We start from the raw sequence: 14,587 nt of genomic DNA, 5'->3' as shown, positions 1-14,587 counted from the left end.
AAATATTAACACGCCCCCTCCAAGTCATTGCTGGCCGCAGATCCCCTCCATCTGGAAAAATAGCGCGTGGTTTAAAACTCAGCGTTGTCAAGTGAACAGACCTCATCGAAATAATTACAGGAAAATGAAGATGAGTTTATCATGTGACATCATCCACACAGGTTTTACACCCCGTTTCTCCAACTGGCATCACATGAAATTCTTCCCTGACTGCCGAGAAAGGAAAAATGAACAGAGGCTATAACGTATAATGTATTTTGAGCCCACTAGATTTGAAGGGAAGTGACTAAACCTTTCCCTTCATTTATTTGCTTTTGTCTATTACAGAAATACGTAGAAAAACCTGGCAGTGAAGTTTTTGGAATATAGTTTAATATAGTGCAGAAGTCTCATTCACTCCTTTGTGAATATGGGTCAGTGATATCACAATGACATTGCCCTGGGACTTGGTTATGGTTAGAATATACCGTGTGCCCATTTATGGTTGACATGGCTTATGTGTATTTGTGATTATTTGGTTACTGGTCTGTGGGCACCTTCAGCATTCCTTCTTCTTTTCTTTTTCTCCGACCCTCCTTCCTGTCCAGGGTGGTGGAATGTACACAGCCTTGCCTCAGATTGACCCTCTGGAGTGTGTTAACTGCCGAAATTGTCGAAACAACAATAGGTATGTTAATAATGTGTCTGCACAAGCTGTTGTGAATAAGGCATATGCATCCTTTTATTTTTCCCTTCAGCAAAGGAAGTTCTTGGAATTTTACGTAGGATATGAAGTTCAGGATTTGCAGTCTTAAATTTAAGGCTATTACTGATTTTTTGCCTCTGCTTTCCAATTTTTATCTTTTTGTGCCTTGGTGTCTTTAGCTATATAGAAACAATCTTAAAGGGTCTGTTTGTCACGGAAATATTATTATAAGTCTTCATGTTTTTGGAAATTTTAAATTAGAATAATTCTCTGTTATAAAGACTTTATCTTTTCTCACCTTTTATTTTCTACTCTATGTTATGGGATGTTATGAGGATGAATGACAGTGTGCCCAAGTGTTGGGGGGAGGCGGGAACCCTCTGTATATAGTAATGTTTTTTTCATAGTAATATTACTGAAATTTTCCTACCAGATTATCCAGTGTGTTTTTTTAAAATTCTTAAAATCTTAAGAAAATTAAGTAGCAAAACCTTGCTTTGAATTTTGTATTTTAGTTTTAAAAGTGATGTGTACTCACAATATTTCAAACAAGATAGAAATATGTAGAGCAATGTGCATTTAACACACAGGATATTCAGCACACCTTCCTACTATCTCTGTATTAATCCCAAAGGATTACCAAGCTTTTTGTTGTATTAAAGTTGTTTCAGAAATCTTAGTTCTTTCTTTTACATAATATTGTTATTGAATTACATAGTGTCAAAAGTCCTTCCTTCTCAGTTCTAAAACTCTACAACCAAAAAAATTATATCATAGTTGGTACATAAAATAACTGGTGTATGGGTTGGAGTTTAGATATTTTATTATTGAAATGATGTTTGACCTATATACTTAAAATGGATTAACAGTTAAGAGTCGTCTCAGGGAGTTATTGAAACCAGAACTTGAAGAAGGATCAGGCCAACCATCGAATTAAAAGTACATTGTTTCAGCCTGCATTTTGAGAGTTACAGAACAAAAGCAATGAAGCTTCTTGGAGATTTTTTGTTATTTACTTAACCCATTTCATTGTGTCTATAAAAGAGCCATCTGCTTATTTTATGTACTAAGGTTTACTTGTTACATATCTCAATTGTTTATGACCCTGGTTTTGAAAATGTTCATCACATTGAAACCACATTTTTGTCTTGAGCTTTTCATGGACTTTACCATAGTTTGTTAGGCAACATGCTAAAGACCTGGTAAAGATGGTTCATGTACCTGGCGAGTAATCAGATGGATTTAGTTACAAGTGGTTTTGCTTAGAAAGATAATGTTTCTTTTATGGTTCTTGGTCATCAGCAGATCTTGATTCTCCCTGGACAATAGAATGGTATAACGACAGGATCTCTGGTCTAAGAATAAGTAGACCTGGGCTCTGACATAGCTTAAACCTGTGATCTTGTGAAACTTACATGATGTTTCTGAAGCTATTTCCTTAACCAAAAAGGAGAAAATTGTCCTAGGTAATGTAAAATTGCTCCCAACATAATGTGATGGTAGTCTCTGGCAATTTCCTGCCAATCATGTCTTTATGATGAAGTATCATCTTAATATCAAGAATACATCCCATGTCCTTAGAGGGACTTACATGATCCCTGCCATTTAAATGACCTTGGATTTGTGGCTATTTGTATGTGTAATGGGGGTGTGTGTGTGTGTGTACGTGTGCACGCATGTGCGTGTGTATGTAGTATTTCAGTATTTGAAAGTTTTTATTATAATAGTTTTTTTTCCCCTTTAAGACAATGGACAATTGTATTTCTATTAATTTTCAAGTTAATGACTTACTGCATTTCACGTGTGTGGGTTTTACTGTTATCTGGGAATTTAGGTGAATTCTCTTCAGCTTGGAACACCAGATGCTTTTTCTTCCTGATTTAAATTTTCTTCCTCATGAGAATCTACCTGTTTAGGGCAAGTCTTTACTTGCCTGCATTGCCTCCAAGGTTAGCCAGTGTCTCACCTGGCTCCCAGGAGCAACTGTATGATTCTGACACTTAATAATTGGACAGATATCAATAAGTACCTACCTCAGCTCTGGAAAACTTGAATTATTAAATTTAAAGATTTTAAGTCTTTTCACTTTGGAATTGAGAACAGGTATCTCCTAGTAAGATCTTACAAATGACAAAATTTGTAAAAAGCTGTGAATGCTGAAAGGTAGATGATACGTGGTTTACTCTCAAAATGTAGAAAATGGTGGTAAGTTTATGCTTTTGGAATATCCACATTGTTACTAGGAATGAGTTTGCATTTCTGAATGTCAGCTGAAATAGTGTAAACATAAACAGAAGCATGATTTCAGTTAAGTTATATGAGGGCTATCAAGTGGGCCTCATAGGGTTTTTGGCTATTAGGTCAAACAAAGCAAAACAAACATGAGAAATAGTAGACTAGCATAGTTGTAGGGAGAGAAAGAAGAATTTTGAGAGATTTAGGATTTAGAAAGAGATGAGTCTGAGAGATAAAAAAAAAAAGAAGACCAAGTAATTGGTTGAAGAGCCCAGTGAAAGAAGCAGCTGAAGGTGATGTCTAGGTGTCTGGGTGCAGCCATCGAGGCAGAAAACACTATGGAGATGAAGAGTTGCTACCCCACAGTGTACTTCTGGGGAGCTGCCTTCTGAGATCTGGCGGTGCCTCTGCAATTCACCTTCTTTATTCCACAGATACTAAGAACTGGAGAAGTCTTGCGTGGGGCCTTTTCTGTATGGACTGTTACCTGCCCTGTGCCCTGCCGCTCCAGGTTCTTTTTTCTCTGCCTTCTCCGTTGTAAACTTAAGCATATTTCTTGGAGTGAGCTTTTAAGAAACAAGACATTGCCAACCCTTGACCCCTCTTATCTCTCCTTCTGGAGAGAAAACGTTGCCTCTATTATGTATATGAGGGTATGATGTGAACAGCTGAGAACAGGTGAGGGGAGGGTGCACTATATAGATCTGTGGGGAAGTTTTTCTTGATTCTGGGGCTCTTGTGACATGCCATAAATGACCACTTGCCTCACTGTGTTCCATTCCCTTGAATCCTTTTTAGTTTCTTTTGGTTTTCTTTTGTTGTTTTGAGACAGAGTCTCACGCCGATACCCAGGCTGGAGTGCAGTGGTGTAGCCTTGGCTCACTGCAGTGCTGCTTCCTGGGTTCAAGTGATTCTCATGCCTCAGCCTCCCTGGTAGCTGGAATTACAGGCGTGTGCCGCCATGGCTGGCTAAATCTTTTGTATTTTTAGTAGAGACGGAGTTTTGCCATGTTGGCTAGGCTAGTCTCACACTCCTGGCCTCATATGATCTGCCCGCCTTGGTCTCCCAATGTGCTGAGATTACAGGCGTGAGCTACCGCGCCTGACCCCTTTGCAGTTTTTAAGAGTAATATGTAAAGCTCACTATGAACACCTAGAAAGAATCATATTTAATGCAGCTTTGCAGAGAGCCATTTCCTTACACCAGAGACCTAATCAAGAAATCCTTGTGCCGTTTGGGCATTTCAAGAGTTAAACGGATTTTAATCAAAAAACATCAAAAGCTTTCTACCCTTCTCTTCTCCTCTCCTGAATTCAAAAGGCAGTAATGCAGCTCTGGATATGTAATCAAATGTGGCTTATTAGTTGCTTGGCTAGTTTAATGGAAAGGGATTGACATTAAATCTGGTCTTTTTTTAACATCAGCCTTGATAATTTGTAAGAGAGAGTAGAGAGGACACTGATGAAATTCACAGATGAACAAACTGAGAGATCCCATCAGGAAGGAATGAGAAATTAAGAGTCTTAGACAGACTGGAGATGGACAGGAAGTCTCCCAGCAAAAATCAGCTTGGAAAAATTATATAATTCATCTGGGAAAAAAAGTACAAGTTACATGGCAGATAGTCAAGAGAAGTAGTAAAACGATTGGGAACAGTGCTTTAGAGAACAAAGATGCTACAGATGACTTCCGAGTTTTGTATAATGACAACCTTAAAAGTCTGTGTCTTGGGTTTGGGAATACTCTTTCACCAACCTGAAACCCTCCGTGGATGTCAGATGTCCTCTGATGACAAAAAAAATAGAGATGAATATGAGAACATTAATTATAATAGCAGTTCTTTCAGGCCTAAGGTTTGATCTACCCAGTTGGTTTGCTAAGTATGAAAACAAGAAGTTGTCCAGTTCACCCAAGCTTTTTCTTCCAGCAGAAAACGTGCATTCAGCTTCTCTTCCATCTATGGTAATCTCCCTATTTCCCTAAGAAATTCAGAGTGCTGTGTTGAATTTAAAAAATTGATCAGTACCTTCCTTTTGGGGAAGTTATATCTCCCCAAATCTGTCTCCTACTTCTAAGATGGAGACCTAGGGCCTGTTGTCAGGAAGTCAGGGAGTCCAGCTTTTTGTCTTTCTTTATAAGCTCGTGTGTGTCTGTCAACTTGCCATGTTCAGGAATACACTCAGTCATTTGTTGTCACTCAACATTTACTGTCATGTTTTATGTGACGGCTGCTGATAAATTAATTCCCAAAAAGAAACTCCCACTCTAATGCTGCAGTCCTCGCAGCATCCAACAGAGCAGACATCGAGAAGGGAAGACAGCTGTGGCCCTGGAGCGGTGCCTTCAGGGTTCTTTTTATTTTATTTTATTTTATTTTATTTTATTTTATTTATTTTATTATTATTATACTTTAAGTTCTAGGGTACATGTGCACAATGTGCAGGTTTGTTACATAGTATACATGTGCCATGTTGGTGTGCTGCACCCATTAACTCGTCATTTACATTAGGTATATCTCCTAATGCTATCCCTCCCCCGTCCCCACTCCCCACAATAGGCCCTGGTGTGTGATGTTCCCCTTCCTGTATCCAAGTGATCTCATTGTTCAGTTCCCACCTATGAGTGAGAACATGTGGTGTTTGGTTTTCTGTTCTTGCGATAGTTTGCTGAGAATGATGGTTTCCTGCTGCATCCATGTCCCTACAAAGGACACGAACTCATCCTTTTTTATGGCTGCATAGTATTCCATGGTCTGTATGTGCCACATTTTCAGGGTTCTTTAGGTAGTAACTGATAAGCTCCCGAAAATAAGAGCTGGGTCAGCAAAATGGCACAGTGACAAGTGGAAACAGCAGAGGTGAGTGGAACTTTAAGATAAACTACCGGCCGGGTGCGATGTCTCACACCTGTAATCCCAGCACTTTGGGAGGCTAAAGCAGGCAGATCACGAGGTCAGGAATTCGAGACCAGCCTGACCAACATGGTGAAACCCCATTTCTACTAAAAATACAAAAATCAGCCGGATGTGGTGGCGCGTGCCTGTAATCTCAGCTACTCTGGAGACTGAGGGAGGAGAACTGCTTGAACCCGGGAGGCAGAAGTTGCGCTGAGCCACGATCGCGCCACTGCACTCCAGCCTGGCGACAGAGCGAGACTCTGTCTCAAAAAATAAAAAATAAAAATAAAAATAAAAATAAACTACCACCAAGATGTAACTATTTCAGAAGTCCCAAGAATATATGCATGAGAATAAGTATCACACATCCAGGAGATTCACAGATAGTGCTTTCCCTCTAGGCATAATCAAAAGAGGAAACTTAATGCAAAAATTATATAATCATCTAATCAAAGTAATTCTGTTCATAATCATGCTTAACAAATATTAAACTGTGTAATCAGAAGTGGAATATTTTGAATATGTTCTAGAAAATATTTCAGAGGTGCTGTATAGTTTTACAAGAATATCCAAAATACGTTTAGTCAGCTACTAAAGCACCTTATTCTTCCAAGCACAATCCTACCCTACTCTTCCAATCCTTTATTTCCTAGTCTGTGCTATTCAGAGTGTTGCCTGAAGAATATTTTATTATTTTTTGTGATGCCACAATAGAGTCATTTTGCTATCTCACAGATTGGTCAGACAGGCCTTTCCTGTTTTACTAAAAGTTACCTTAGTAAACTAACAGGTCCCAGACCACCTGAGGTTTTACAAAACAGCTTAGATTTTTGTGATGTGGAAAGATGCATAGAACTCCATTGACTCAATGTTTTTAAACCTGAGATTAAACACAGTAGTTTCATTGAGCTAGAGACAACTCAGTAAAAACTTTTATTCCACTTTATGCCAGTAATAACTACATTTGAAAGACCATTTGAAAAGCCTAAGATAGTGAAGTGGCAAACTATTTGCATTATATAAACTGTAAAATATGCATTGTGAGAGCATTTTATTGAATGTCGTATGTTTGCAGACATTTGTCCTGTTTTCTTATTTCTACTTTAGATTTGTCTCTTAAGTTTGCATAGGTACAGATATGATTTTTGTGATCATCTAATTGCTTTGGAAATTTTCACTAAAGCATTATTAGTAAAATAATAGTTTTCATGGGCCGGGTGTGGTGGCTCACGCCTGTAATCCCAGCACTTTGGGAGACTAAGGTGGGTGGATCACCTGAGGTCAGGAGTTCAAGACCAGTCTGACCAACATGGAGAAACCCTGTCTCTACTAAAAATACAAAATTAGCCAGGCGTGGTGGTGCATGCCTGTAATCCCAGCTACTTGGGAGGCTGAGGCAGGAGAATCACTTGAATCTGGGAGGCAGAGGTTGCAGTAAGCCAAGATCACGCCATTGCACTCCAGCCTGGGCAACAAGAGCAAAACTTCATCTCAATAATAATAATAATAATAGTTTTCACATATCATATCTGGTTATATTCAGAATAGACTATATTCCTTTTTAGCAGACGATGTTCTTTATGCCTGTATCTCAACATGTAACCCCTAGTTAAAGCCATTTTTCGTGCTGACACATGTAGACATCCGGAATTGAACTAAAAGTAATGTAACTGAATTATTTACATTTGGTTAGCTAATTGGTTAATTACTGATGATTATGAGTTAAGATTCAGTGTACTAGAAAATTTTAAATCAATGGGGTTTATGCTGAAACTCAGGTTACAGTTGCTTTACAAATCTAACTCCCAAGTATGTTACTGTCAACACCACTCTAGTAATTGAGGGTCATAGTTCAGAATAAAGTAAACACTGCTATGATTTCCTGTTTTACTTCTCTGAAAAACAGATGCTAAAGAGTAGGTAATAGGAAATTGTACTTCTCTCCTGCTAAATATCTATAATTTCTTTAAGAAGTTTGTGTATTTCATACGCTTGTTAGCGCCCAGCACATAAAGCCTGTGTCGACACGCTGACGACCACACTTGTGGTTGGCCCGTGTGCCTCTGTCTGGCCCTCTCCTCCAGTCCTGCCCCATCCGTAAAACTTCACTGTCACTCTGACAAAAGTAGTTTACAAACTGTTAGTCTGCCTTTTAGACTTCATTAAAAAAATCTCATTCTGTAACTTGGCTTTAAATTAAAGACAAGAGCAGAAAAAAAGAAATTAAACGGGAGGAAGCCAGAGGCTTTAAGGGCATCTCATTGTCTGGCGAGTCATCATTGTTTTGTTATATGAACATTATGAGTTCATTCAAGTTCGATCTATATAAACAAGTTATTAATTTCTAATATTTTGTAGGGAGCTGTCCTAGGTTTTCAAATTCTGGCAAATATGTGTGTGTGGTTTTTTTTCCTACATCTTAATTTTACTTCTCTTAAATGAAAACTTTTCTTTCTGATCTCATACTTCTTCATTTTTAAAATATAGGTTTTAGCCAGGTGTGGTGGCCCACACTTGTAATTCTAGCACTTTAGGAGGCTGAGGTAAGAGGATTGCCTGAGCCTAGAAGTTCAAGACCAGCCTGGGCAACATAATGAGACCCCACTCTACAAAAAAAAAAATTAAAAAGTTTTTCAGGAATGGTAGCACGTGCCTGTAGTCTGATAGAATCTGATGCAGTAAGGCAGAATATACTGGGACTGGCCTCTGCCTAGAATGTGGGAAGTGCCCTATTCTCATAGCCTCAGCTACTCTGGAGACTGAGGTGGGAGGATCACATGAGCCAGGGAGGTCAGGGGTGCAGTGAGCCATAATCGTGCCCAGCCTGGGCAACAGAGTGAGACCCATAAAGAAAATACAGGTTTCTAGTAGCTTTTTATTACCTCCAGATTCTTTTTTTTTTTTTTTTTTGAGACGGAGTCTCACTCTCGCCCAGGCTGGATAGAGTGCAGTGGCCAGATCTCAGCTCACTGCAAGCTCCGCCTCCCAGGTTTACACCATTCTTCTGCCTCAGCCTCCAGAGTAGCCAGAACTACAGGCGCCCGCCACCTCGCCTGGCTAGTTTTTTGTATTTTTTAGTAGAGAGGGGGTTTCATCGTGTTAGCCAGGATGGTCGCGGTCTCCTGACCTCATGATCTGCCCAGCTCGGCCTCCCAAAGTGCTGGGATTACCGCCCTTTGAGCCACCGTGCCCGGCTGCCTCCAGATTCTTGCAGAGCACTGGGACATCAAGGCAGAAGATCACTTAGTACATTTTAGGCCATCACCGTTGAGGGATTTCATTAAGTACCTGACTGTACTGTGTGTCCTAAGGCATCTGACACTGAGAACTGTCATTGCCTTTGCTCCAGGAGATTGAAGTGTAAGTCAGATAACTTTGAAGCTGACAGATAATAGAAGGGCCTTACAGATCCCAGAATCAGTATTGAACTAGGACAGAAATAACTACTATCGTGATACAAAAACTCAAAGTGCATCCATTCATTCTCACTTTAATATATGTGTCTATCCTACTGTTGGGCATGGGCTGCTATAAGGTACTTTGACTATTGGTTTAATTGTTGCTCCCTGATAATTAAAAAAGGAACCAGTCTGGTGTTCTAATGTTTATCGTTTTTTAAAAAACATTTTTGAGGTCCTATTGTGTGTCATTTTCTATGTGCTTGGGGCCAGCCATTATGACATTAGTTAGAGTTTAATGTGAATTAGGACTTTTACCACTTTTCAGACAATACAAATACTTTAGAACATCTTAACTCCATTTCCCCCTCCAATGTTTTGTGTTATTTTCATCATTTGTATTCTAAAAATATTTAAAATCCTCTAAGACATTAAAATTACTGCTTTTGCAATCCATATTTATTCAGAATTCCCTGCTTTCCTTTTTTTGTTGCTACTCATTCCTTTCTGTATTTCCTTTTTTAAAAAAAATCTGTTGCTAGTCATTTTCCTTCAACTTGAAGAACTTCCCTTAATATTTCTTACAGTACAAGACTGAAGGTGACAGTTTCCCAGCTTTTTTGTCAAAGAATATCTTTAATTTGTCTTCGTTTTTGAAGGATTTTTTTTCTTCTTTTTTTAACCGCTTATTGAATTCTAGATTGGCAGTTACTGTCTTTCTGTATTTTAAAGACATTATTCTGTTACTTTATTGCTTCCATCATTTCTGTTGAAAAATCATCTATACAGCTATTGTTGTTCCGTTTCAAGGTAATACGTCTTTTTCTTCTGGCTGCTTTTTTGATTTTGTCTTTGTATTTTGCTTCTACCCATTTAATTATTGGCATTGATAGGTGTAATTTTCTTTGAATTTATTCTGTTTAGGATCCACAGAGCTTGGATCTGCGGCTTGAGCTTTCATCAGGCTTAGAAAACTCTTAGCCTCTGTGTCTCCAGTGCGGCTTCTGTTGCATTCTCTCTTTTTCCCCTGCAGAGAGACTCCAGTTATACATAGAGTTTTTCGCCATACGGTGCCTTTTGTGTTCCTTCAGCTGTTTTCATATTTTCCATCCTTTGTCGTGGGAACCGATGTGCTTCATGATCAACAATCCTCTGTTTGCCTGTGCCCAGCTTGCTCTTATCCCCACGTATTGAGTTCTTAAATTTCAGTTACTCTACTTTTAATTTCAGAATTTCCAAGTGATTATTCATATTAGATTCTAGTTCTCTGTTAAAATTGTTGTCGTCTACTTTATTGAATGTATTCATCCAGGTTTTAAAGTCTTTGCTAACTCACTGTCCACGTCACTTGTTTTTCTCTTGTTCTTGTCTCCTGATGTGCCCTGTACTTTTTATTGAATTTTAGACATCAGATATACAAACTTGCAGAGTTTCTGGAAGATGTTTTCCCCCTCTAGAAAGGATTTCCTTCTGCCTTTGGCAGGCAGTTGGACAAGGGCCAGATCACTTTAAGTCATTCTGGGATTGACATGATTCGGTCCTGAGTTTCAGTCTTTATAAAAGCCCTCTCTACTCTCTTTCTGCTTCACTCTTCACCCTTTCAGTGCCTACCACGATGTCTAACCTATGGAAGGTATTTAGCAAATGCTTTCTCAATAAAGGGTTCTTTCAGATAAGGTTATTTATATAGATGGATAATCATTAAATTCTCAGTAGTAGTAGTTCAAATTCACAAAGGCTTTTCTCCCCCCGACCTTGCCCCACATTTCACCCTGTTTAGAGTCTGTAGATTCCATGCATTGAATACATTCAGGGGGACTTGAGGGTTCCCCAAGTATTGGGAGACTAACGACAAAATGCAGGAAAGGAAGACACTGATCACATGGACATTTTTAAGTGGCTTTCAGATTAGTGCTCACCTTTGCCAGCATCCAGAAAGATTTTTTATAAGTTCAGGGTTGAATAAAATAGACAAGAGAATAAGTCAGGAATGCCGTACTCTTCTGCAGTCATGACACTTCTAGACCAGTGCTCTGATTGTGGCTCCAGCTAACGTCCTTCCGCACTAGGGTTTTCTTCACTATTTATTCACTGAAGACATGTGTGGAAACACATAGGTTATATCTAAATCAGGCATTTTTTTTGCTGTAGAATTAAACATTAAGATTAGAATCATCTTAGATAATTATTCTGCACAGATGAATACTTGTCTTACCTTACTTTCCAGGTGACTGGTCTCTGAATTTAATTATCTATATAGTGAGTATATTTCTCTATTTGAAATTCAAGTTGGAGTTATTTAAAGATTTGGTTTACTGACAGATATCTTATTCTCTTTCAGGTTTATATCTGTCTTCATGCTTAAGATTTGGTATTTCCAATAACTTGAACAAGTATAACTGCTAGTAACAGTTGATTAGACTTTTACTGATTTTTCTTTGCCCCAGAAACATATCAGCCCATGTTTAAAGGATGCAAATCCAAATAATTCTTATCTTCATTGCCTAACATTATCTAGCTCCAGGATACCACTGGTCAGTTCTTTGTGTTTCCTACCTAACACGTCCAAATCAAAGCCCAGTGCAATGTCATCTCCAGACTTTTCTTACTCCCAATTTTAGGGAAAAAAAAAATGTCTCTGAGGTTCCAGCTTCCAGAATGTTGGAATAGCTTGACCATCAACAGATAATAATGATAAAATCTGGATTATTTGAAAGTATTGGAGAATAAGCAGAAGCAGGCAGAAACAATAAGAGTCTACCCTTGTAATAAAATATGTGAGATTTATGAGTTTATGGGTTTTTGTCTGAAAGCGTTCTCCAATCTCAGGGCAAGGATGCAAGCAGAAGCTATCGGAGCACTGAGTTTGATGCCAACAGAGCAACCAGAAAATTAAAAGGAAAATCCAGTTTTAAAAAAATTACTATATGTGTGAAGAAATAGGAAATTCATGTGATAATTAAGGGGGAAAAAAGTCAATAGAAACAGACTCTGAGATGACCCAGGTGTCACAATTAGCAGGTAATGACTTTAAGCAGCCATTATAAATATGTTCAAGGACTTAAAGGAAGGTATACACATAATAAATGAACTTATAGGGAATTTAACTGATAAACAGAGCCTATACAAAAGACCAAATGGAAATTCCAGAGCTAAAGAGCTCAGTAACTAAAATGGAAAATTTACTAGTTGAGCTTAACAGTTATTGGAGACAACAGAGGAAAAAGTCAACGAACAAGAAGATAGATCAGTAGAAATTGTCCAGTCTGAAGAGGAGAAAGAAAAAAATTAAAATGCACATTGTAGGTAAAGGCGGGAAGTGTAAAAGTAGAGCAGAATTGACGTGAACTGCTCAGTGGTAATAAATTCCAGTAATTAATTCTGTGAAGAAAAAAGTTGAAAAATTAAAAATTCCTGGATTTTGAATGTCTGATCCTTAGTGTTTCCTCTAAGAATGAGGGGGAACATATCGTCTGATTTCAAAGCAGTGTGTTTTTGGTTAACTTTCCTAAGGCCGTTTCTTTCATGTGGCCATACATTTCTTAGCTTCCTGTCCTCGTCTTCCTCTTTCATGCCCTCATTCTTCCCAGTAGCTAATGGCCTTTTCCTTCTGGATGCTACTTTTGGGAGCCAGTTAATAATGAAGTAGATGACTTCTGACAGTAGACTAAGACAAAGGAAGCCTGTGTGCTGGGACATTGTATAAGGATACATTCTTAAGTCTCCTTTTGATGTATTCTCCTGTTGTGCGGCACTTTTCACTATCATTTTCAAATTCTCAGGATTTCAAATCATGGTGAATCATTTAGTTGTTTTTAAGCATCAGTCTTAAGAGTCTGTGAATACAGAATACCAAATGATATTTCAAAATAGGCTTATTTTAATTATTGGTTCCTCTAGACACAATTCTGTTTCTTTTGGTTTAAACTCTGCAGGTGTTTCACCAAAACCAACAGCACTTTCAGCAGCAGCCCTCTCCCTGTGGTCCCTGTAGTAGCACCTTATCCTCAGGATGGTTTGGAAATGAAGCCCCTCAGTCACATGAAGGTGCCTGTATGCCTGGCTTCCGCAGTCCCTGATTGTGGCCAGTTGCCTGAGGAGAGCGTCAAGGACAATGTGGAACCAGCCCCTACTCAGCGTACCTGCTGTCAGGACATTGTAAATGACGTCAGCTCTGATCACGCAGAAGATCCAGCAGAGTTCAGCAGAGGTCAGGAAGGCATGATCAACCTTGGGATTCCAGATCATCTTCAGTTAGCTAAGAGCTGTCTATGGGAAGGTGATGCTTTCAGAGTTTCCCCTCTATGATTAGTTTACATATTTCTTGGGAGACTGGGTGGGATGCTGGGTCCTTCAAGAAAAGATAGGACTCAAGTTAAAGGATTCTTTGAAATTCTGTTATTACTCTTGTCCTTCATCTCAGGCTGTCAATCCCATCACACTTAGGAAAATCTATTTGGAAATAGGCTTTGATTTCATTCATAGGGTAACAGAAGACGTGGTGGAAGAATGCATTTTGTGAACATGAGCCCCTTTTTGATTTGAGTTGGTTCTGGAGTGGTAACCTTTCTTTCAGATGGTTATTTTAGGGCTTTTAAGGGGTTGCTTTAATCCTCAGGTGAATTGTATAGCTACTTATGAGAGTTCAACTTTATTTAAACCTTTTAAACCTTCTGTCTCCCTCAAATTCAAACACAAACCAGGTTCTACTTACGCTCGTTTTTCTTTCTTCATGGCTCAAAGTGTGAAGAAGTTTTTCGACTGCGTTGTAAAAATCCACCTTTATCATTTGATAATGCTCCAAAAACTTTCTGTGTTTCAGGAGACAGCTGTGCCCATTCAGAAACAGAGAACGACGTTGTAAGTTGGAATACTCTTATTTTGCCACCTGTCCCAGAGGGCTGTGCTGAAAAGACAACGTGGTCTCCGCCTGGCATTCCTTTAGACAGCCCAACAGAGGTCCTTCAGCAGCCCCAGGAAACCTGAGGATGTGCAAACAACCGGTCATTTTCCAACTTCAAGCCAGTAACTGCACAAAACAGGCCTGGGAGTGAACTGTGTGAAGGACCTTAATTCAAATCAGAGAAAATCATTATTTATTTTTTTGTAGTAGTAATGTCATATGAATGTATCTTAAAATGTGTGCCCTTTTATATTATTTATGCCTTAAATGTTTTCTTCCCCATTCCTTCCTCCCCCTCAGTAGGAAGCAACCTTGTTTTGCATAGTATTTCGTCACCTGGAGGGCCAAGGGGTCCTTCCATGTTTTCTTTTTTTTTTTTTTTTTTGAGGCGGAGTCTCGCTCTGTCGCCCGGACTGGAGTGCAGTGGCCGGATCTCAGCTCACTGCAAGCTCCGCCTCCTGGGTTTACG

The 14,587-nt window shown here is 39.0% G+C and overlaps 1 protein-coding gene across 1 annotated transcript in view; it reads left to right on the top strand.

Moving 5' to 3' along the window:
- CDON (cell adhesion associated, oncogene regulated) overlaps positions 1-14,587 on the top strand; it is a 60,779-nt gene that overhangs the window by 45,872 nt on the left and 320 nt on the right. The window contains exons 17-19 of the mRNA XM_011934632.1: positions 588-667; positions 13,151-13,494; positions 14,038-14,479. Of these exons, the coding sequence (XP_011790022.1) occupies positions 588-667; positions 13,151-13,494; positions 14,038-14,201 (588 nt within the window). The 3' untranslated portion in view covers positions 14,202-14,479. The remainder of the gene's footprint in view (positions 1-587; positions 668-13,150; positions 13,495-14,037; positions 14,480-14,587) is intronic.

The sequence above is a fragment of the Colobus angolensis genome, unplaced genomic scaffold (genome assembly GCF_000951035.1).
Source record: "Colobus angolensis palliatus isolate OR3802 unplaced genomic scaffold, Cang.pa_1.0 Scaffold137, whole genome shotgun sequence".
NCBI lineage: Eukaryota > Metazoa > Chordata > Mammalia > Primates > Cercopithecidae > Colobus > Colobus angolensis.
Note: the sequence above shows the minus strand (reverse complement) of the source record. Positions and strands in the feature narration are given on the sequence as shown.